At 38.9% G+C, this 17,552-nt stretch overlaps 1 protein-coding gene across 17 annotated transcripts in view; it reads right to left on the bottom strand.

Annotated features, from left to right (window-relative positions):
• CTNNA2 (catenin alpha 2) overlaps positions 1-17,552 on the bottom strand; it is a 1,291,223-nt gene that overhangs the window by 66,249 nt on the left and 1,207,422 nt on the right. For all 17 annotated transcript variants that reach the window (XM_081596598.1, XM_081596599.1, XM_081596600.1 and 14 more), the window contains one exon: positions 8,757-8,908. In XM_081596598.1, coding sequence (XP_081452724.1) covers positions 8,757-8,908 — 152 coding nt within the window. The remainder of the gene's footprint in view (positions 1-8,756; positions 8,909-17,552) is intronic.

Raw genomic sequence — 17,552 nt, 5'->3', positions numbered from 1 at the left:
CACTAACTCATACCTTTTCTTGATAGTCCTATGACATACACACTATTTTCTCCATTTACGCATAAGGAAACGGAGGCGTGAGAAGATACACCTTGTTCAGAGTCTTCTAAAGCACTCAGTTTGACACATCTACTCAAAAACCCTGTGCTCTGTTAATTTTAAGAGGATAAACTCAGGAGGTGGCAAGGATGGTGCAGGGAGGGAAGACAATGCCTTCATGTGAGACTCTCTGCACAACTGTCTTTAGTCTGAAAGCCGATAGTCACCCACAACTTGGCGCACAGTAACACCATCTCTCAGGGCTGCATCTTTCGGAAGGAAGGAGGAGATCACAAGCAGTACTGACAATGCAGGCGCCCACTGTCCATCTAAAAGGGCACATTTTAATTCCGCTGGTTTCTTTGGCTGAAAGTGAAAGTGAAGTCGCTCAGTCGTGTCCGACTCTTTGTGACCCCTGGACTGTAGCCTACCAGGCTCCTCCGTCCATGGGATTCTCCAGGCAAGAATACTGGAGTGAGTTGCCATTTCCTTCTCCAGGGGATCTTCCCGACCCAGGGATCGAACCCAGGTCTCCCACATTTCAGGCAGACGCTTTAACCTCTGAGCCACCATCTTTGGCTACCTCGGTGTAATTAATCAGGTGTGGTTATTGATGAAGTCTTGAGATTGGTCAGACAGGCATAAAATGGGGTCTTTGGTGCCAATACCACATTCTGCCTAGTAATTTTCCAGGCTGTGGCATATCCTTCTTGTTTTCCTTCTCTCTCACCACCAACTTTATTGATATTCACTCACTCATCTACAGATGTTCAATTTTTTCCCTAGGAATATTAAAAGAAAGAGGTTTTGTTCCCAGTCTTTATTAACTCAAGCAGGGGTGGAGTGGGCAAACCAGTTCACGTAACTGCTGGAATTTTCATTGTGGACAGAGACAAGCATCTCTGTTCATTTTTCACTTCTCTGGAGTATGCCGAGGAACAATTATAGCAAGTTGGTAAATTCTGCTGACAGATGAGCTGACAAGATTGCACACACTTATCATCATTAGATTTTGAAAAGGAGAGCGAAAAATAAAATGGAAAACCTCACTCAACAGAAAAAAGGAGAAAATGACAGTGCCTATAATACTGTGTCCAAACATTTCAGTGATCTGTGTGTTCAGTAGATGAGTCAATGGCAAGCACAACCTGGCAGCATAAGGCTCATAAAGAGGAGTTCATATTCAAGTGGTTATGGCTCAGGAACTAAAATAAAGTTTCAAAATGAAAAAAAGAATACTGTAGACCCAGTGGACCTGAACATTTGGGGCCTAACTCTGCCACTGATGTGTTTTTCGCAAGCCACTTATAGTTTTTCTGCTTTTCTGTCTCCTCACTCATAAAATAGATAATAACTGCTACTTGTCCTGCCTGCTTTACAGAATTCTAGCATCAAATACATACGAAAAAGCTTGGTAAACAATCCAAATAAAGTAATAAGTGACAGTGATCATTATTATGATTAATAATAAAACATACACCTAATAACAACAACCACAATCACCATCATCACAGGGATCATTTTTCACTACCCACTATGGGTCAGGTGGGCTTTCCATCTGGCTCTGTGGTAAAGAATACACCTGCCAACGCAGGAGACACAATGTCAATCCCTGCGTTGGGAAGATTCCCTAGAGAAGAAAATGGCAACCCACTCCAGTATTCTTGCCTGGAAATAATTCTTGCTTGGAAATAATAGACAGAGGAACCTGGTAAGCTATAGTCCATCGGGTCACAAAAGAGTTGGATACAACTTAGCAACTGAACAACAACAACATGAGTCAGCCATTCAACTAAAGGATTTAATCCTTACAATGACCGAATGAAATGAACTTAATCCCAATTTAATAGAGGCATAAACAGGTTCAGAGTAGTTAGGTAAATTTTCTAAGCACCACATATGACCAGTCGAGGGTTCCATAACTTTTAACCATTACAAGTACCATCAGGCAAATGGATGAGATTGAAATATTTTCTTGTGCCTAATCATGCAGCAAACCCATTCAAACCACCCATATAAACAGTTCTGTGCATGTGAAGTTTTCTGAGTGCATGTAAATATGTCTCTTATTCATGCTGTTATTTTTTGAATAGTGTTATTTTTTGGTTGGTCAAGGATCCCCACAAATTAAAGGAGACATGGAAAAGCAGTGAAAATGGGCCAGGAGATAACCAAATTTGTATCATTAGATGGTATCCTATGGTAAAAGGAATAGAAAAAAATATGCAAAGCATTGGACTAGCGACTGGTGACCTAAGGTCAACCCTCAGTTCTGCCCTTATGTGCTCCCAGGGGAGACTTTTTTTATGACGTGAGAGAATCATTTTGGTCTAGTCTTGGTTCCAAGATGCTACTAGCAATGTATCTGGCCTATAAAATATGTCCCTTCTAAGAGTCTATCAGATTAACGTGTGCCTTATACAGAGGTTCAAGAATATCGTGTGACTTGTCCATAATCACACCACATACTATCTACAAAGTAGGATCAATCTACCTGCCTCAGCTTCCCAATCAAATTCTCAATCTTCTCTACAACAGCTTCAGTAAAGAAGCAAAATGAGAAAAGTTTGAAAAATTTACAGTCATTTCACCAGGACATGTGAAAAATATGACGTGTGTGTGTGTGTGTGTGTGTGTGTGTGTGTGTGTGTGTGTGTGTGCTCAGTCATATCCGACTCTTTGTGACCCCAGGGACTGTAGCCCCACCAGGATCCTCTGTCCATGGGATTCTCCAAGCAAGAATACTGGAGTGGTTGCCATACCCTCCTCCAGGGGATCTTTCCACCCAGGGATCAAATCTGCATATCTTGCATCTCCTGGATTGGCAGGTGGATTCTTTACCACTGTGGCACCTGGGAAGCCCCAAAAATGTAGTAAGAACTATTCAAAGGTTTGGCTTAGAGGCAAATGAGTTTCACTGGGAGCAGAAAGATGAGATTGCAAGTTGGCAACCACAACAGGAGACTTTGAGTGATGCATGAAGGATTTCTCAACAGATCTCTAATCACTGCGACGGCCTGAAAACTAGAAAGTTGAATTAAAAATTTCCTGACCCAATATAGAACAAAATCTACCTTATCAGGACTGATCAGCCTCTGGCATTTCTAACCATTTTTACCCTGGAGGCCACCTAGCTTAGCTCCTTTTTTCTGCTCTTACCCCATACTTTGTATTTTCTCCAGTATAACCAGGATACTCCATTTAAGATATAACTCAGATCATGCTATTCTCCTGCTCAGAAAACTTCAGTGGCTTCCATCACTCATTCAATATGGTTCTTAGGCCACATGTGTCATTCTCTCTGCCTGGAACACATTTCCCTGAGTACTTTTATGGCTTGTTAACTTCCTGCTTCTCCAAATCTCTTCCCAAATGTCACCCAGTGCACTTCTGTGGTAGCACAGATGGTAAAGAATCTGTCTGCAATGCAGTAAACCAGGGTTTGATCACTAGGTCGGGAAGATCTCCTGGAGAAGGGAAAGGCCACCCCCTCCAGTCAGTATTCTTGCCTGGAGAATTTCATGAACAGAGGAGTATGGCAAGCTATAGAACCTGGGATTGCAAAGAGTTGGACATGACTGAACAACTAACACACACACAATCATCCTTTATAAAACCCACCCCCATCCTATGCTTTATCCTCTCAGTAGTTTATTGGTTTTCTCTATGGCACATTAACTAATATATCTACTTGTTTATTCTCTGTCTCCCACCAAAGGAATATAAATTCTTGACTGGCCCTAAAAATTTAGTGCCTGTTGCATATTGTATTACTTCTCAAACCTTGGAATACCATTGCGCATTCATTGAGCTTGATTTTTATCACAGCAACAACCAGAAAAGCTGCACCACAAACACATGATATGATCAATATATGATCAAAAAGAATGTACCAACCTAATGTTTAAACTGTGAACTACCTTCAGCTAATATTTCTCATGGTATCTGAGAGATATGTATGTGTTTCCCTTGACATTTTAAAATATCTTGCAATGCTCCAGGGCATCTTCATGCCCATTTTGGGAGATGAGAAGTTAAGCTGTAGAATCTTATCTGAATCCTGTCTTAGGTACTACTGTTTCTCCATTCTGCTTTCAGAAGTTTCACATGCAACAAAATTAATGGGTTCCAATTACAAAAGTTCAATGTATAGATATTGTTATAGATTTTTTCATGGTCATTCTATGACAGGAAACTATTTTTTTTAATACAGTTATTCTGACACCAAGATATTATCATCTTCTGTGCTACCCACCTACTTTACTTTCCAACATTAAATGTTTAACTCCTTGCATATTAAATATACTCTTGATCCTCCTTATTTGAAGATTCTTTATTTGAGAATTTGCCTACTCACCAAAGTTTCTCTGTAATCCCTAAATTAATATTTTTGTAGTAATTCACAGACGTGTATGTACACAATGTGGCAAAAACTTTTGAGTCATCCAACATGCAAATTTCCAGCTGAGGTCAAACAGCACAATCTTCTGCTTTCTTATTTCGACTCTCATACTATAAACAAGTATCCTTTTTGCAGTCTGTTTAGTGCCACATTTTTGATTTTTGTGCTTTGTGTTATTTCTCTGCTTAAAATGGCTTCCAAGTGTAGTGCTGAGGTGTTGTTTAGAATTCCGAAATGCAAGAAGGTTATGTTGTACCTTCCAGAGAAAATGCATTAGATAAGCTTCTTTCAGGCATGAGTAATAGTGTGAATGGCTGTCCCTGGTGGCTCAGATGGTAAAGATCTGCCTGTAATGCAGGAGACCTGGGTTCAATCCCTGGGTCAGGAATATCCCCTGAAGAAGGGCATGGCAACCCACTCTAGTATCCTTATCTGGAGAATCTCATGGACAGAGGAGCCTGGTGGGCTACAATCCACGGGGTCACAAAGAGTTGGACACGACCGAGTAACTACACTTTCTTTCTTTTTCATTCTTTTGGCTGTGAGTTCAATGTGTATGTATCAACAATATACATTTAAAAAAAAATGTCTTTAAACAAAAACATACATCAAACAAGCTAATATATTGATCAGTTGATGAAAATGTGACCAGAGGCTCACAGGAACCTAACCTTGAATTTTCCCTAGGAGCAATGATTCCATATTCCTTAATTCAGAGTTCACTGAAGGCAACTACTGGAAATAATGAAAATCAAATAAATTCTGGTGAGCCATATTTGCCTATTCATTTTTTAAACTACTATGTTAAGGTAATCAGAAAATTCCTATGTAGCTAATAGACCACCAAGGACAAGCCTCAGCAAGAAGCAAACAAAAAAAGTTGTATGAAAGAGAAGCAGAGTTGACCTGCTCCCAAAGAGAAGTAAGAGCCTGAAAGGTGAGGTTGAAATACCAGAAAGACAAGCTTTGTTTGCTTCGGAGGGTTGCCTTGAGCTGGCCTGGAGCGTCTACATACTAACATCACCATTAAATATGTATTGATTGCTGAAAGGCAAGGTGATGGGGAATCTGAACTTTCAAGGTCTTTTCTGCATTTATTTTTGGGAAAAATAATTCTTATTTTTCCAAAGCATAATCAACACTTTGAGAGAGAAGAAGGCATGGCCAGTTTAGCTGGAAAGAGCTCCACTTGTCTTATTGTCTTTCACCTGATTCAGTGCAATGATGTTTTTAAAGCAGACTTAACTATCATACATAGAAAGCAAACCAAGAATTTAAGTATAAAATGAAGCCATTTTGGTGCTGAATGGAGAAAGACTTTTAAAATAACAATTTGTACATACCGTATATTTCTCCCTTCCTGTTTTAAGTGGTGTGAAATCCATCTGATCAAATCACTTGAAATGTCAAGATGGAGGAATGACACTTTATGTAACAAAGATATGGCATTTTTACCTAAATTATGTTTTTTTACAGCTCATGAATGATTAAGTGAATGATGGCTATAAACTTGTTCAGCCTCCCAGATGAATAGTTGTCACAAAAATGTGAAGGCTAACAAAGCAGAAAAATGGCAAAAAAGGGAACGTCTTGAGAATTATAGTGGAATTTAGTGCCAAATGCTTTGAAAACATAACTCTCATGGTCTATTATTTCACAAGTTAGTATATAATGGGAGAAATACAGGTTTAAAAGCTTATTTTTCCTTTCTCCTCTAATTCTCATACTTTTCCCTCTGTCACCTGCCTATCTCCAGAGGTATCTGTTTCTCTTTCTCCCTAGCACACATTGTATTTTTTTAAATATTTGCTTTTACTTATTTATTTATTGGCTGTGCTGGGTCTTAATTGCAGCATGGGGCATCTAGTTCCCTGACCATGGATTAAATTCAGGGTCTCCTGCATTGGGAGCTTAGAGTCTTAGACACTGGACCACCAGGGAAGTCCATCACACATAGTATTAAGCACTGTACCAAACAATGCAACACAATGAAGGGAAAAAAAACATAGCTTTCCAAAATGTCAGCCTAAAGAAGGTTGTTGCTGTCATTTGGTGGCTAATTTGTGTCCAACTCTTGTGACACCATAGACTGTAGCCCACCAGACTCCTCTGTCCATGAGATCTCCCAGGCAAAATACTGGAGTGGGTTGCCACTTTCCTTCTTCAGTGGCTAAGTCGTGTCCAACTCTTTTGTGACCCCATGGACTGCAGCCTAACAGGCTTCTCTGTCCATGGGATCTCCCAGACAAAAATAAGAACAGGTTGCCATTTGCTTCTCCAGGGGGTCTTCCCAACCCAGGGATCAAACCCATATCTCCTGCCAATGCAGGTGGATTCTTTACCACCGAGCCACCAGGGAAGCCCCTAAAGAAAGTAATAGACCTCAGAAGAAATAGTGTAAAGATAACAATCACAGCAGAAAGATTTAAGGTAGTTAAAGAATAGAATCAGTATTTTTGAGGGAGAAAATTTAGGGAAAGAAGATTTGAGCCAGGTCTTGAAAGATAGTAAGAGTTTGACAGATCTAGATTAGGAAAGTTGGAAGAACAGGAAATACGTCTGACTGTCTTGTTCAAAATTGAATTCCACATTGTTACATATATTTAGTACTGTCTGATACAACTTGTACAATTCTCTGAACACTTTGAATTAATCATGGAATTATTATGGAAAATAAAGTTGCTTAAAGATGAGAAGATAAGAAGATGCTATGGTTGCTCCCCAGCAAAGAAGCTAGCTGAATGTTTCAGGAGAATCATTAATGTCCATAAAGAAGGAAGAGAGACTCTTTCTGGTGATGGTCTACTCTGCCTGCTCAGATCACCTTGGAAGCATCATATTGTGTCCTGGATACCACAGTCAAAGAGGATACACATAGGTTTAATGACTTCATGATTTTGAAGATACCCAAATTTGTAGGAGAATTAATGCCATACATGAACTCCTTAAAGAACTAGGTGTGTATTGTCCAGAGAGACCAATAAATCACAGATACTTCTTGAAGTACTGAGGGACTGCACACAGAAAATAAGTTGATTGAAAACAAATTGATTGTTACTGTTTTGCTGTGTTTGAGGGGATGTTGGTTTAGATGCTCAGTAGTCACCCCGAGAGAAAGTTTTTCAAGATGCACTCAGCAATTAACTTATAGTTCATTGAGCAGCCCCAGAGACAACAATGAAGGTTGAGGATGGAGATATAGTCTAGGGCTGCCTCATCTAAAATGGTGGCCGCAGATACACGGAGCTATTGAGAACTTAAAATGCAGCTGGTGCCACATGTTGAAATGCTACCTTTGGATATTGATTGGAGTAAATAAAATACATTCTTAAAACTAATTTCACCCTTTTTTTTTTTTTTTGCCTTATTGACATACCTACGAAAAATTGAAATTGTAACTGTGGCTCACATATATTTCCATAGGACAGCAAGATGAGCACTGCAGACTCATCATCTCTGCCTCAGTCCTAATAGTCACAAACATATCCCTGTCATCAACCTAAGTTTATTTTATGAAAGAGTTCTGTGGCTAAGAAAAGCATTTGAAACCTACTATACTGAACTGTCAATAAGGCAAGGAGAAAAAATTCTCAACTTATGATGGAATATTACACAGCTGTTAAATAGAATAAGGTAAGCTATTGTCTTCACAGAGATAGACAAAGGCACACCGTGGGCAAAGAAAGCAAGTTGTAAGTAACACTTAACTGAGTTTTGAAATCTGTTATATTATGTTTTCTTATGTGTGTCTAATCATTTAGGCAATGGTTTGGAAGACTCATAGTTACCCAAAATCAGAAGACTGAGGGATGGAAAAATAGTAGGAAAGGTGATAGGAGAGGTTTGCTGAAAGATTATTTAGCCTTATTTATATCTTAATGATCTGTTACAAGAAGAATGTAGCTATCTATCACTTTATCGCATTATCATTATTATTATCATTATCATGATCATTAATACTACTAAGCTGGGTGATCTTCATTTTCTTCCATCATATGGCTTTCTGATTATAATGGGAAATGGTGTTAGCAAAGGGGAATGGCAAGGGCACCCCTAAGTGGGTATCAAATTAAGGTAATAATGTGTGGAAGAAGCAGGCAGGACATCACCCTTCAGGACATTCAGTGCTGATCTAGACTTGTTGGGATCACTCATCCCTTTATAAGTAAAAAGTCCCCTTGTCTGACTAAATGAGGAGCTAAACAGCTTACTAAGTTAAACTAAATAATCAAGAAAAAAAAAATACAAAGAGTAAATTCTTTGGGGATCCTACTGGACACACCAATCAGCTCCAAGCTACAGAGACCTCACATACCCTGATCATCAGCACAGCCTTTCTGATGTCCCGAACGCCATCATACACCAGGCGAGAGGCATCGATGAACTCGTTCTCCTCAAATGGCTGAGGGACGTTGGCACTCAGGGCTTCAATGGCAACCTCCACTTGTTCAGCAAAGCGTGGCATCACTGGTGTAAACAAAGTGAAAAGCAGTGGATTAGGCAGTCTTTCTTTCATGCTTCCTTGTTTCTCTTAGGGAAGGTGGCAGGCTCTGGGCATTCCAACATTCAAATGGAACCTGGTCCCCACCTGTCCAGTAGGGGATAGACCCAATTTAGTGATCTTTGTGCCACTTACCTTCAGCAGGGGGAGGAAATCATTACTCCATGAAAGGTGATGGTCTGCAACAGAGCAGGTTTGTGAAACCTGCCTAAGTTAGTGCGGTATACTGTATGTGAGTCCAGGTTTCATGTTATCCTAAGCTGAGTTCCACTTCTGTTAACTCCTAGCTGTGAAACCTTGACTATGCTTTCTTGCTGCTGCTGCTTTTACTCGCTAAGTCATGTTTGACTCTTTGCAACTCCATGGACGGTAGCCCACCAGGTTCTTCTGTCTATGGGATTTCCCAGGCAAGAATACTGAAGTGGGCTGCCATTTCCTTCCTGACCCAGGGATGAAACACTCCTCTCCTGCTTGGCAGGTGGATTCTCTACCACTGAGGCATCTAGAAAACCTACCATCTTTTCTTAAACCTTGTAAATCTGTTTCTTTGTCTATAAAATATAATAGTAAATCCTACCTTGGGGTTCAGTGAGGTAATGCATACAAATGCACTGGATGGCACCTGTCCTTAAAAAGCCTCAATAAATATTCAACTAATATCTGACACTAAAGTCAAAGCTGGTTGAGTAGCAGACTTAGTCTACATCATTTCATAGTAAAACATGAACAAAATGATCCAATCCATTCCACTTCTTTCTGGAATTCGGGTCTTGAGACTTTGAAGGTGGGGAAATAGCTGTGGAGGGAGACTTGTGGAAAGACTGTCTAAGAGGGGAGAGAGAAATTCCAGAATATTCCATCAGAAAGACTACAGAAAGAGACAAATGAACTCAAAGTAAATTTGATTCTGTTCCATTTTACCAGGACTTTGTTGATATGCCAGAGGATACATATGAATGTTTTAAAATGCAGGCACCTCTTTCCTTAAATGAGGACACCTGCATATAGACTGGAAGTTTGTAGAAAGTACACTTAGTGGCTACTTGAGAAATGCTGCTGATTCACTGATTCTTGAAAATTATAACTCAATTTTTTCAACTGTTATCTTGTAAAAATCAATTCACATGGCAAATGAAAGCCAGAAGCACAATTTATTTTATTTACAAGGACAATAAAGTAGAAACGCCGTTCATCTCTCTTCCATTTCCGAACTCTCACGCCTGGTTCATCATGATACTCATTTTCATCCCCAGTGGATATTTTAATCCCTAGTGTGAGAAACTCTGCTAAATTACTTTACTCTCAAGGGTCAGAGTATTCAAGATAAAACACTCCTTAAAAATTGTATTTTTACTAGGAAAAGTCAAACATTATTTTTAAAAGAGGAGTATTAGAAGAAAACACAGTAACCACTCTTTCAATGGAAATTATCAAAACCAAAGCATTGCAAGGGGTAAATTTTCTTTGTGAGTAAATTACTATAGTTGGTTCTCTATACTATTTGAATTTTTCACTTGGGCCTTTGAACTGCTTTTATATGAAAGGGGGAGATATCGACCTGGATTGCTGCAAAATATGATTCAAATAAAAATATATTTCTAAAAACTACCACATTAAGCTAAAACCATTTCAGTTATCCATTTGTGTTGGGAATTAACTGTTGTACATGATTAACTAATCTAGATAATTGATATTGACCTTCTTAAGCATGAAAACTTTTTTGTATGTATTTATCATTTTCATATGAGTGTCTTCCTTAAATTAAAATTAAAAATTCCTTTCCTTTCTTAAACCAAAATTTAAATAATATGAATCCCATTTGATATCAAAGCTGCCATCATGGCCATCAACAATTTTACAGATGTATGATAGCATCAGTAGCATTTATATGCACAAATCTTTGTCCCTTTTTTATAATTGATCAATGATTGGTATTCCCACATCTATGTAAGATAAATACTCTAACAAATCAATAAGAAAAAAATTAAAAATAGATAAAAGATTAGAAAAGGCACTTCACAGAAAGGAAATCCCATATTATTGATAAACACATAAGATGCTTGACTTCACTGATAATTGGAAAAATTACAATGTAAACAATGAGATATTTCATACTTTTTGGTGGACGGGAAAACAAATTAAGGCTTACAACATACATCTTACTGAGTATGTGAAAAAAGGGTACTCTTCTACATAGACAGAGTAAAAAAATGGCATATGCTTTGTCAAAATCTAGTAAAATGAAACTTTCCAGTCCCAACCAGTGAATTAGAACATTAGCTAGGGCATGACCAAATACTGACTTCTGGGAAGATACCGATTAGGAGACTATTTTCATTGGGAGCACAAGAATTTCCTTGTGCTTCTACAATTACAGCTGTCTTTTGTTAGGTTTAATATTTCAAGAGTTAATAATAAGAGTTTTATTAAACGTGCAAATAATAAGTGCTTTAAAGGATCAGATATTGCCAAATGTTAATATTTGTTATACCTTGGGATACAAATTGGGTGTCAGTTATATGAGTCTCTGTTCATTTGGTATATTTGAATCTTCTCAAATTTCAAATATTTAAAAAGAGATCAATATATTACCCAGAAAGCTGTATCTCTCCTTATAGAATAAGGCTCTGAAAAAAATTAAGTTCTTGTTCATGGCCCAGAACATAGTAGAAATTGATTTGATCCACAGTACTAAGTGAGGAAATCCCTGAGAAACTGTGACTGTGATCACATGTTTAATATTCCACCTTAAAACCGGCCAGCTGGAAAGCTGTCTAGCAGTCCCCACCCCCTCCACTCTCTGGAGGAAAACCTTTGATTAAAGTCTAAAAGGAAGAGTGGGGTTGTGTTGCTTTGTTCAAGGTCATCCTGAGGAGAGCTGGGGAGGAGAAAAATGCAGGAGGTCATAGGCTCTCTTTCTCCACCTGCCTCTAGCCCTGATTCTCTCAAGTGAGAGAAAAGAAAGCTAAACTCTGTGCGTGCTCAGTCACTTCAGTCGTGTCCGACTCTTTGCGACCCCATGGACTGTAGCCCGCAGGCTTCTCTGTCCATGGGAATCTCCAGGCAAGAATACTGGAGTGGATTGCCATGCCCTCCTCTAGGGAATCTTCCCAGTCCAGGAATTGAATTTGTGTCTTTTATGTCCTATAAATTGCAGGCAGATTCTTTACCACTGAGTCACCAGGGAAGCCCCAAGCTAAACTCTAATGGACCATTTTCATAAGGGACACTCTGGGGCCCAAAACATCAACTGTACTGCTTGAGAACCCCAAGTTTGGAGACGGGTATTCTGTTTGTTCCAGCATAGAGTGCAGAATCTCACTTGTTAGATTTAGGAGTTAGAGTTTTTGCAGGAACAACAACGTTGCCGATGTGGCATTGTCAGAAGAGGCAGAAACAAGAGACTGGAACAGAAAATACCATCCATTTTCCAAGGAGGAAAAAAAATGGTAGAGGAACAGATGTGAAAGATTTACTTTTCCAAAGAGGTGCTCAAAGGGAAATTTAGCATTAATATTCCAATGACTTATTACACTGCTCAAGCTGGTAAAACCTAGAACTTGAACCTATTCCATTTGATATTATAACAGACAAGACATCTATTTCTCTTACTACAGTTCAGCATTTTTGGGGTCTGACCCTTAAGAAAATTTTCCTCCGTGCTCTATTCCTAAGTGTATTCAGTACTTATTTATTTAGGGTTTGGTCAACAGCTACCATACTTTAACCAACATACCTTTGCTCTCCACATTGCTGTTCTATTTTCTGTTTAAGTTTTATCCTCCTTTGTTTTTGAAGTAATAAGACAGACAAACAAAAGTTTACAGGACAGTTTGGATTCCTGGGTGGCTCAGTGGCAAAGAATCTACCTGACAATGCAGAAGACACAGGAGACTCGAGTTTGATTCTTGGATTGCAAAAAATCTCCTGGAGGAGGGAGGGCATGGCAACCCACTCCAGTACTCTTACCTGGAGAGTCCCATGGACAGAGGAGCCTGGTGGGCTACAGTCCACAGAGTAACAAATAGTCAGATATGACTGAAGGGACTGAGCATGCACGTACGCACCAGTATTCTTGCCTGGAAAATCCCATGAATAGGGGAGCCTGGCAGGTTGCGGTCCATAGGGTCAAAAAGAGTCAGCTATGACTTAGCGACTGAACACACACACATGATCCATCATGACAAACCGAAGATGTTACTTTAACTATGAATTCTTCCAGCACTTTAATAGGGTCTGAAACATGAAATACTCTCAAAATAATACTGCGATAGAAAAAGCCTCAAAGTACTTCCAATATGACGTTAATTCTGCTTCCCACTAACTAGGACAAAACACAGCACTGCCTTTTTGAGTCACACATTCTATATTAACAGAATTTCTGATATGGGATTATATAAATAGAAGCTTCTTTCTAATTTCTGAATTACATCCAAAAGTGTAGATACCACTTCATTGTTATTTATCATAAATCGTGAATTACTCCCTAATAGCTCAAGTCCTGAAAGGGTGATCAAAGTTGGAAATAAACTCTCAAATTCTCCCTGTCCTTTTGCATGCAAAGTGCACACTTGGCCACAGAATGACATTCCAGGAGTAATGAAGTCAGAGTTAAGTATGCATATAAAAATCAAGGTTGCCTCGTTCTAGTGTCGATGGAGATCCTAAACCGGAGGTGAGGAATATCTAGACTGAATCCTCTGAGAGACTTCAGCGATGAAGTTTCAGAACACAGGGTGAGTCAATAAAATGAAAGAAAAGTTGTACTAAAGATGCAAATAGGACTGCTGACAGTCATAAAGGCCAATCCAAGGTAAACCGGAGGAAGTGGAAATGAACGGCCAATCCATGCAACTAGCTCTGAGAAACTACCCAAAATGTCCACGCCCTGCTTTAAATCTTCCAATCACTCCCTTTACTATAAAAGGGACAATAAAATCTCTTTATCAAGATATAAACACAAACATCTTACACCTGCCTATAATTCTTATCTGCTTCTGTCTCCCTACCTATTCCTACCTATATTCAAACGTTTCAATTAGACTGAATTACTTCTATGTCTTCAAATACGACAGAGACATACCATGTCATACCAACATGTCCATGATCAATGGACTAAATAGACTTTCATACTAAAATATACTTCTCTCTCTGGTCAATATCTCCTCAATCTTCAATACCCAGATTAGAATCAACTGCCATTGTGAAGGATTCCTTAATTCCCAGACACTCCAAAGTTGGCAGTTCTCTATAATTTTACAGCCTCTTAATTATTCCTGCACTAATATAGTACTTGATACAATCCAATAGGATTGTTTAGTGCACTCTACTTCTGTACGTCAACTTTAGGGAGTCACTTTTAGGCAGAGACCATATCTTCCTCATTCATTGCATCTCAAGCTCATATTACACTTCTAGCATAGCTCATCAATTCAGATTGAAGAAGGATGGGAAGTGAAAGAATGGGACACAGGAAGGAAACTGTTTGTCATTGAATATTTCAGGGACAAAATGAGCAGTATCACATTCCACATATTGTTTCTCTTTGCCCGTCACTTCCTATTAGTTCAGTGATTTTATTAAAAAATTTCATAAGTTATTGTTGTTGTTCGATAGCTAAGTAGTGTATGACTCTTTGTGACCCCATGGACTGCAGCAGGCCAGGCTTCTCTGTCTTTCACTGTCTCCTGGAGTTTGCTCAAAGTCCATTGAGTCGGTGATGTTACCTAACCATCTCATCCTCTGCCACCCCTTTCTCCTTTTGCCTTCAAACTTTCCCAGCATCGAGGTCCAAATGAGTCAGCTCTTTGCATCAGGTGGCCAGTGTATTGAAGTGTCAGCTTTAGTCCTTCCAATGAATATTCAGGGTTGATTTCCTTTAGGATTGAATGGTTTGATTTCCTTGCAGTACAAGGGACTCTGAAGAGTCTTCACCAGCACCACAATTCGAAAGCATCAGTTCTTCAGTGCTCAGTCTTCCTTATGGTCCAACTGTCACATCTATACATGACTACTAGAAAAACCACAGCTTTGAGTATACAGACTTTTGTTGGGAAACGGATGTTTCTACTTTTTAATACATTTCTAGACATGTCTTTCATAGGTTTCCTTCCAAGGAATAAGTGTCTTTCGATTTCATGGTTGCAGTCACTGTCTGTAGTGATTCTGGAACCAAAGAAAAGAAAATCTGTCACTGCTTTCACTTTTTCCCCTTCTATTTGCCATGAAGTAATGGAACTGGATGCCATGATCTTAGATTTTTTAGTGTTGAGTTTTAAGCCAGCTTATTCACTCTCTTATTTTACCCACACCAAGAAGCTCTTTAGTTAGTTCCTCTTCACTTTCTGCCATTACAGTGGTAACATCTGCATATTTGAAATGTTGATATTTCTCCAAACAATCTTGATTCCACTTGTGCTTCATCCAACACAGTATTTTGCATGATGTACTCTGCACAGAAGGTAAATGAGCAGGTTGACAATACACAGTCGTGACATAGTCATTTCCCAATTTTTAACCAGTCCTTTGTTCCATGTCTGGTTCTAAATGTTGCTTCTTAACCTGCATACAGGTTTCTCTGGAGGTAGGTAAGGTGGTCTGTTATTGCTATCTCTTTAAGAATTTTCCACAGTTTTTTGTGATCCCCACAATCAAAGGCTTTAGTGTAGTCAATGTGGAGAAGGAAATGGCAGCCCACTCCAGTATTCTTGCCTGGAAAATCCTGTGGACGGAGGACCTGGTGGGCTGTGTCCATAGAATCACACAGAGTTGGACACAACTGAAGCAACTTAGCATGCATGCATGCATTGGAGAAGGAAATGGCAACCCACTCCAGTGTTCTTGCCTGGAGAATCCCAGGGACAGAGGAGCCTGGTGGGCTGCCATCTATGGGGTCACACAGAGTCAGACATGACTGAAGTGTCTTAGCAGCAGCAGCAGCAGCGTAGTCAATGAAGTAGAAATAGATGTCTTTTCTGGAATTCCTTTGCTTTCTCAATAATTCAACAGATGTTGGCAATTTCATCTCTGATTCCTCTGCCTTTTCTAAATCCAGCTTTACATCTAGAGTTCTCAGCTCATGTACTTCTGAAGTTCAGCTTGAAGGATTTTGAACATTACCTTGCTAGGATGTGAAATGAGCACAATTGTATGGTAGTTTGAATATTCTTTGGAATTACCCTTCTTTGGGATTGGAATGAAAACATATTTTCCAGTCCTGGGGCCCCTGCTGAGTTTTCCAAATTTGCTGAAATACTGAGTGCAATAATTTAACAACATCATCTTTTAGGATTTTTAGATAGCTCCATTGGAATTCCATCACTTCCACTATCTTTCTTCATAGCAATGCTTCCTAAGGCCCACTTGACTCCATACTTCAGAATGTCTGGCTTTAGGTGAGTGACCACACTATAGTGGTTATCCAGGTCAATAAGACCTTTTCTGTAACAGTTTTTCTGTGTATTCTTGCCACCTCTTCTTAATCTCTTCTGCTTCTGTTAGGTCTTTGCTGTTTCTGTCCTTTATCTTGCCCATCTTTGCATGAAATATTCCCTTGATCTCTCCAATTTCTTGAAGAGATCTCTACTCTTTTCCATTCTACTGTTTTCCTCTATTTCTTTGCAGTATTCATTTAAGAAGGCTTTCTTATCTCTCCTTGCTATTTTCTGAAACTCTGAATTAAGTTGAGTATATCTTTCTCTTTTTCCCTTGCTTTTCACTTGTCTTCTTTCCTCAACTATTTGTAAAGTCTTCTTAGACAACTACTTTGCCCTCTTGCATTTCTTTTTCTTTAGGATGTTTTTAATCACTGCCTCATGTACAATGTTACGAACCTTCATACATAGTTCTTAAGGCACACTGTCTACCAGATCTAATCCCTTGAATCTATTCATCACCTCCACTCTATAATCCTAAAGAATTTGATTTAGGTTATACCTGAATGGCCTGGTGGTTTCCCCTAATTTTTTCCATTTAAGTCTGAATTTTGCAATAAGATGCTCATGATCTGAGCCACCTAGCTAAGCTGTGCCAATCTCCTGACCCAAAGAAACTATAAGATAGTAAATGCTAAAAAAAAAAAAAAAAAGATAGTAAATGCTTGTAATGTTAATTCATTAAGCTTTGGGGTGATGTGTTACACAGAAATAGTTAACGAATAGAATATGCTATGCCAGAGGTAGAAATAACAGTAAAAATAGTCAGCAAGACATATTCATATTTCTGTTCACTTGCAGCAACTATGTTGGTTTAGAGTGATGGTATATTTATGGCATCCAAGCAGGGGATTAACTGACTCTTGATATTTGATTATATTTATTTGTTATTTATATAATAAAGCATATTGATTATTCAATTTGAGCCTCAGCTTACTCAAATGTAAAAGAGCTGGTCTTCAGGTTTTAGGTAAGGTTTTAAAAAATAATCAATTCAACAAATTTTATATACAACGTTACATGTAAAAACGAGTAGTACTTAGCCACTGGAATAAAGTGGCAAATAAATATGATCTTGCCTTCAAGGAATGAAAAAGTGGGATGTATATAAGAAGTTGACCATCATGCTAGGCACGAGATATTCACAGTAAATGGTTCTTCACATCATGACCCTGTG

Source organism: Giraffa tippelskirchi, chromosome 4, assembly GCF_054371585.1.
Source record: "Giraffa tippelskirchi isolate mGirTip1 chromosome 4, T2T-mGirTip1v1.2.pri, whole genome shotgun sequence".
Lineage (NCBI taxonomy): Eukaryota > Metazoa > Chordata > Mammalia > Artiodactyla > Giraffidae > Giraffa > Giraffa tippelskirchi.
This window is presented reverse-complemented; position numbering and strand designations above follow the sequence as displayed.